The sequence below is a fragment of the Falco naumanni genome, chromosome 1 (assembly GCF_017639655.2).
Source record: "Falco naumanni isolate bFalNau1 chromosome 1, bFalNau1.pat, whole genome shotgun sequence".
NCBI classification, from domain to species: Eukaryota; Metazoa; Chordata; class Aves; order Falconiformes; family Falconidae; genus Falco; species Falco naumanni.
Genome location: NC_054054.1, coordinates 24,019,182 through 24,026,486, shown reverse-complemented (window position 1 = coordinate 24,026,486; position 7,305 = coordinate 24,019,182). Strand labels below are relative to the sequence as shown.

General features: G+C 57.4%; 1 protein-coding gene across 1 annotated transcript; it reads right to left on the bottom strand.

Moving 5' to 3' along the window:
- Positions 1 to 3,929: 3,929 nt before the first annotated feature.
- On the bottom strand, positions 3,930 to 6,130 carry SOWAHB (sosondowah ankyrin repeat domain family member B). Its single transcript, XM_040582343.1, has one exon. It carries the CDS (start codon positions 6,122 to 6,124, stop codon positions 3,950 to 3,952), a length of 2,175 nt encoding a protein of 724 aa, XP_040438277.1. The 5' UTR covers positions 6,125 to 6,130; the 3' UTR covers positions 3,930 to 3,949.
- Positions 6,131 to 7,305: the final 1,175 nt, after the last annotated feature.

Below are 7,305 nucleotides of genomic sequence, written 5' to 3'. Positions count from 1 at the left end.
TGCTGTATTGCTCATCTGCTTTGCCCAAGAACACTTTTTTAATTGCATGGAAGTCTCTTGGGTTGTTTGAGCTGGGGTCCCACCATTGCTCTAGCATTTGGTCCTTGTCTAGAGGCTTGTAAAAAACAAAACTGAGGCATGGCAACCTGTTACTAGCTTGCTGCTCTCAGATTGGGAAATTTAGTGTATGTTTGGTGTGTTTGTAGATAGGAGGGTCCTCTGGGATTGCAAACTTTGATTTGCTGAGTGGGAGGAGCTTTGTATCTGCAAAAAATAGCTCTGCCACAAAACACACCTCACACTGACACTCCCCGTTCTGTGCTGCGTTTACTCCAGTCAGCATAAATGATTGCTGGTTTAAGCACTGGTCTTGCAAACTCGTATGGTTTAAAAATCCATTTTATTGGGCTTAAGTGACAAAGACCTTACAGGCAAAGGACAGTTGGTGACTAACAAGGAAACTTCGTTAATTGCAGCAGACTGCCAGCTCACCTGTGCAACTACTGTTGGTAAAGGCTGCAGCATGGGTCTGACCAAAGCCACAATCTGGGAACATAATCGAGACCTTTACAGAAGCCACATGACTCAAGCTCAATGTCCAGATCTGCTGGGCTGTCTGCTTTTTAGCAATCTAGTGAGTGGGTGCGGAAGCATGTGTCCCAGGAGCAGAGAGGTGGTAAGAAGGGGGTACTGTCTTTTCAGGGTTACCTTTACTATAGCTTTGTAAGGCTCGGAGTTCACAGGCTTGAGAATATGTGACAGACAGAGGGTACTGTGTGAAAAAATACTCCCCTCCTTCAAGGATGTGGCTTTCAGAGTACAAAGCAGTTTGTTAGAGACAAGCATTGGAAAGCAGAGGGGTGGACTTTGTCATCAGCAGCCGTCAAGTGGGAAGTGTGTTTTCAAAAGCAAGGAGAAGATAGGGCAGAGTCCTGCTATGCATTAATCCATGACATGTCCTGTGTTTCAGGGCGGTGCAAAATCAGATGCCTGGATAGGGTGTGAGGCAAGGCGCCACGTCCACCTGTAATGAGGAAACAGCGGCATGCACGGGTGTGGAAGGGGCCAGGCAGGCTGACAAGTAAGTACTAAGGAGGTCAGGAATGCTTTGAAACAGAGATGCTCAGGCTACAGGTGTGTGTTTCCGGGGGTGGATTATTCCTGGGGGAATGGACCTATGATGCCTGCATCATTCTGCCTGTGTGATGCTCCAGGGTGGCAGTGTGATTCCCACAGGCATGGCTGATGAAAGATCTGGCCCTGCCTTCCACAGTGGACTGGAGATGGCTTTTACCCTGTCCGTCACTTATTTCACCAGCAGAAAACTTGGAGGATGAGGCTTTCTGTAGGTTAAGAGAGTGGTTATTCCCACAAGCAGTGACTGACTGCTTTTAAAAAGTGTGGTGTAGGAGCTGTGCAGTATTATCAATATTAGCAGTCCAAGAACTCCTCAGTAATCCCAGGATGATAAACCAGAGTGAATGTACACTGGATCCAGTAGGGAAAGGGGTTTTACCACTTCAAACTTCCTAAGAGTTGCTTTATAATTTAAAAATTGGAGAATGCAGCTTGTCTGTGTCATCTCAACAGGCGAGCAAACAGTGGTCACAAAATCTTTCACAACTTGTTGGACTGCTGAAACACATACTACCAGGGAGAGAAAACTGCTCTGAATATGACAGACAAGGTCTGCTACAGCGTGCAGAAAAAAAAAAAAAAGCACTACTTGGATTTGCGTCATGGAGAAAGGTCATGGAAAGGCTGTAAAATGAGAATCCCAAGGTAGCACTGTCCTTCTCAGTCTTTGTCTTGGCAACACTGGAGATAGTAAGGGGAAAACCTTCTTTGGAAGCTGCAGAGGGCTGTGGAGCTGAAGTATGCTCCCTGCCAGACAGCTCTAGTCAGCTCACAGACTTCTTTCACTTCGGGTTTCTTCCCTGAAGCTTGCTGTATGCAAAGGCTCTGGTGGCATCCCTGATAACCCCGTCAACAGGTTGCTTTTAAGAGCTTTTAAGAGCTTCTAGCTGAGGGTCGTGGAAGGCTTTAGTGAGCCATTTCCCAAGGGAGCCTGGTGCATGATGTGGATTGTGCCAATGGCTCTGAATGTGGTGGAAGACTTCAGGGTTTTACCAGGCAACAGCCACTTTGCATGCTGGTGCTGATCTAGGCTACAACCCCTAGCTGGATCTAAGAGGAAGGAAGATAATTAGGATTCCTCCTGCTGTGAAGGAGTCCTGGAAGGCCCTCCAGGTGTCCATGCCAATGGCTCTGAGGCTGCATTGGAGTAAATTGTGTTGTCCTCTCAGAGTGGAATGAGCATTTACAGGACACTGCCTTGGTTTACTGAGCTCTTTCCCCTGTGAAAGGAGAAAACCAGGTTGTGAAAAGGCTGCAATATTTCGTGGCCACAGAGTCAGGCAGAGTAGCTTCGCTTCTGCAGGACAGTTTCTCCCTCAAATAAACCCCAAGCAAAGTGGAGAGCTCAATTAGTGCTTGAGCAAGGGCTCGAGGCATTCCCCAGCATGCCTGTTATGCAAGGGTCTGGTTCTGCTGCCCTGATTCCCATTCCTCCCTGAAACTGCAGGCATTTAGCCACATGCCTCAAATACATGAGCCATCCCACCCACTGCACTCGTCTGCCCCAAAGCATCCAGCTGAAGCAGAGCCAGCAGCCCTAGTTTCACAAACACTGATGCCCACTGGTCCTATATCTGGGGTGGCCCAGCCACGGGTGAATCAACCAGGCAGTGATGTACCCCTGTCACATGTATCTTAGCTCTCTTCCTGCCTTCATAAAGGACCTATAGGAAACCCAGAATAGGTGCAAAATTAACCTGTTGCATTTTTTGACTGTTTAGAAGCTCATCCATGCTAAGTCAGAGTACATTATAGGACCCACGTAATCCAATGAGATTCCTAAAGCCAGCTTTTTATTTGTAAGCTCTCAGGAATGATTGCACTGGACACCTCTTCCCTGCACCTGGACCCCCAATCCCACCCGCTCCCATCATGCAAACACCTAATAAGTAATTCAGAGCTAAAGCCTCCGCGCAAATGCAGCTCTGGATATGAAACTGCCTTCCCTTTACAAGCTTGGACCTGTACCCACAGCACAGCCCCTTTTCTGCCCAACGCAGGTTCATGCAGCAATGCTCTCCAGCTGCAGGTGTGGGAACAGGGCTCTAGCCGCAGTGCGGGTACCACTTCCTAGTCCTGCGGTGTGAGGAAAGGGACTGGAGGTGCAGGAAGGAGGGGGCGGTATCGGTGCTGCCGGGCTGCCCCACATTCCTTTCTGCATGGGCTGGTGGGCAAGGCTTGCTGAGAAATGGGGTGGGTGTGTTACACCCTCCTCTACTCAGGACTCTCCAGCTGCTGTGCTCTGCCACAGCCAGTCGCTCTTTGAGGACTCTTGCTGGAAGGCTGCACCTTGATCAGCTGAGTTTTTAAAAGTGGGACTCATCCTTAATCTGCTGGGATTAGAAAGGGACGCAGTCTTAGCTACTCCCCAGAATTTAGGTGGTGCAAACAAGTGTTTTGCAAACACCAGGACCAATGACACTCTGTCACTGTAAGCAACAGCAAGCACTCCACCCTGGTTGGCACCAGGCTGTGAGCTTCACACCGGAGTTTGAGACCCCAAACCCATGGTCCTGCTAATGCTGGTGATTGTGGCTGCACCAGCAGCTGGTGCCAGCCCTGTGGCGTGCATAGGACTTGCCCACCAAGTGTTCTGCCGGCTTCCAGCAAAGTCATTGCTTCCTCTCACTGGTAGGCACGAAATGGGAGGGAGGGCAGAAAGGCTCAGACAACAGTTCATTGGATTAATTTAAGTACATTCTTTGATAGGTTCAGTCTGTTTCACAGCTTTTTTCTGCCTGCGTGGCTTCCTCTTGCAGGATGGCCACGGAGGTCCCATCTCCACTGGCAGGTGATGCTGGGGAGCTGTCTTTCAGTCACTCTCACTGCCGGTTTGGTGGGATGCTGCCCTGCGGCCATGCTGCAGCCTGAGGCAGGCAGGCAGTGCTGCCTTGCCAGCAGACAGTGAGACCTTGCTGACAGAGGACACACTGCGAGCCAGGGGCTGTGTGGGGAACATAACTGTGCCGCGGGGTGCCCCCAGGAGCTGCCAGATCTCCCCCGAGGTAGAGCTGCCCAGGTACTCCCAGGGCTGGCGCCCGCTGCTGTCCCGCACCTGCACCTGGCACCCCAGCTGCAGCACCAGCACCTTGATGATGGGCTGGTGGCCATGTATGGCAGCCAGGTGCAGCGGAGTGTACCCGCAGCCTGAGCGGACATCCACGTCCAGGGCCAGCCCAATGCGCTGCGCTGCCGCTGCCAGCTCCTGCAGGCCTGGCCCATCGCCGTGCTTGGCCAGCCAGTGAAGGACTGTGAAACCTGACATGAAGTCCCGCTGCAGGGCCAGCTCCGGCTCTTCCAGGAAGAGCCCCCGCACTTGAGCCCAGCACCCCGCTGACACTGCCACCAGCCAGGCGTGCTCCCGCTGCCCCAGTGGCACCAACAGCCCCCGGGTTGGGACATTCCTCAGGGAGCTCTTGGAGACCACGGTGCGGGGCTGCCGCCCACAGTTGTCTGGCAGCGATAGGGGGATGCCCTGCACCTCCAGCAAAGCAAGTTGGCACCTGATGCTCCTGAAGACAGGCAGCGGTTCCGGGGAGCTGCTCTCTGGGGTTTGGGACCCTGCAGGGCCCTGTGCTGGCAGCAAGGACTGGGGTGGATGGGGCCTGGCAGGGGGTGGCTGCACAGGTGGCGATGGGGTTGGAAGGGTGGGGGACAGTGGTGGGGATAAGGAGGGGGGTGGCCTGGTGCAGGGCAGCACCCCAGGAGCTGGCGGCAGCGGCAGGGTTCGGCATGGGTACAGCAGCAGGGCTTGAGATTGGGTTGGTCCCTTGGAGGTCAGCACCTTGGGTCCCCTTGGCGGAGACAGGGGTGGCCTGGTGGGGAGCTGCTGCAGGGACCTGGATTGCGATGGGGGCAGCCTGGTGGAGGGGAGCGCACCCGGGCCCGAGAGGCGTGGGGGGGATGCGGGGGGGCTGGCGGGGAGTGCCTGCAGAGACCGGGACAGGGGTGACACCCCGGGGACAGACCGCAATGGCAGGGACCGGGACAGGAGAGGCTCAGCCAGCGGTGGCTGTGGGGACCGTCTTGGGGACAGCAGCCTGGGGCACGATGACAGCGGTGGGGACCGGGATGGGCCGGTGGGGGCGCGCCCCCCTGGGCCTGCTGAGGGCGGTGGGGCCTTCAGTAAGGGCATCCCGGGGGCGGGCTGAGGCAGCCTGCCGGGGGGCAGCACCCCGGGGCCCGATGGCAGCGGCAGGGACTGCGCTGGGAGCGCTCCTCGAGGGCGCGGTGGCGGCAGGGACCCGCGCGGGGCTGAGCCGGTGGGAGGCAGCACCCCGGGCCCCGGCGGCAGCGGCGGCGACCGGGACCGGCACAGGGGCGGCCCGGCGGGAGGCGATCGGGCCCGGGGCGGCACAGCGGGGGTCAGCGCCCCAGGGCCCGGCGGCAGCGCCGAGGGCCGGGAGCAGGGTGGCCCGTTGGAGTGAAGCGCCCAGAGGGCCGAGGACAGCGGCCGGGTGCGGTACGGGGGCGGCTGGGCGGGGGGCGGCGGCCCGGGGTCCGGCGGGGGGTCGGCGGCGGCGCGGCGTGCCCGGCGGCACTCGCAGCAGGGGCGGCCGCGGCTCCGGGCGGCACAGCCCCCCGCGCCAGCGACCCCCGGGGGCTGCCCCCCGCCAGGCCGCCCCTTCGCCGCTGCCTCCCCTGGGGCGCCGCGCCGCCCGTCGGGGTCGCGTCGGGGCGGCGGCGGCTCCTTCTCCTCCCGTTGCTCCTCCGGCGGCGGCGGCGGCAGCTCCTCATCGAGGAGGTCGCGGTACCTGCGGCGGAGGACGATGTCCTTGGAGGCGCCGGGGACGGCGGCTGGGTGGACGGTGGCCAGGGAATTGACGAGGCTCTTGAAGTACTCGCGGCGCTCCCGCCGCTGCTGCTCCGTCAGCGCCGGGTCGCGGAGGAAGCGCTGGAAGTGGCGGAGCAGCGCGGTGTTGGGGGCCCGGCCCCCCGCCGCCCAGAGGAAGTCCAGCACGGCCTCCTGGCTCAGCTCCCGCGCCATGCTGCGGGGCTGCCGCTCCCGGTGCGCGGGGCTGCCGCTCCCGGTGCGCGGGGCTGCCGCCAGGTGCGCGGGGCTACTGCGGCGGGGAGGCCCGCCTCCTGTCGCGCCTCCTCCTCCTCCTCCTCCTTCCTCCCAGCCCGGCCGCCACCCCCCGGTTGCCTTTGCCCGGGGTGGCGGCCCCTGGGGTGCGCGGCTGGGGTGACAGCGGTGAGGAACAGCGGCGGCGAAGCGGGGCAACGGGGCAGAGGGGCTGAAGGAGCCTTGCTCGCGCTCTGAGAAGTGCGAGGCTAATTGCTGGCGTGCAGCGAGGAGAAAGCGTGCTTCGTCAGTCCTCGTGTCACTGAGGGGACAGGAGAGATGGGCACCAATTGAAATGCAAGGAATTCTGTTTGTGTGTGTGATGAAAGTCTTTTACAGTGAGGGTGGTCAAGTGCTGGAGCAAGTTGCCTGGAGAGGTTGTGGTCTTCATCCTCAGGGACATTCAAAGCTCCACGGGACACAATCTTGCTTCGTGTGACCCTGCTTGAGCAGGGCATCTCCAGAGGTACCCTCCAACCTGAACCGCCCTGTGATTCTGTGACTTACAAGAACTGGCCATAAAGATACACGGATGTGATGTGGTTCAGGATAGCTGTTACAAGCGTGTGTGATCATACCCATGTAGAAGAACCACACACAGATACCAAGAGTGCCCAAAGTCAAACTATATCTCATATAATCTTTGTATTCATTGCGTGGCTACCTCAGGTAGGATAGGTGTCAGGTTGGACACACCATTGTACTGGAGCAGGGATCTAACGTGGTTCTATAGTGCTAATACTGTTACCATGAGTGTGGTGCATTACAGCTGAGAGGAATGGATAAGATCAGTGCCCCAGCGGGAAATATGCCCTGTATACACCAAAGAAATGACACCTCCTGCCCCAAGGAGTTTGGGGTGGGAATAGTGGGTGGAAAGTGTGGGAAAGAGGGTGTGCTGGTTTTTCTGTCTTACACTCAGCCAACAGAAGCATGGAGGGACCAAGCTCAGTATAGCTTTGCTGACTTTAAAGAGGTTTGGATCAGGCCCTAAGTCACGCTCTATAGATCATCCTTACTGCAGGCACCCAGGTATCCATAAATATTTTTAGCTGCTTGTCATCTAGGCAGCTGGAATATCCTTCAGCCCACTGCAAACCCAA

Coding starts and splice junctions, on each gene's coding strand:
- SOWAHB (XM_040582343.1), bottom strand. CDS start 6,124: ATGGCGCGGGAGCTGAGCCAGGAGGCCGTGCTGGACTTCCTCTGGGCG.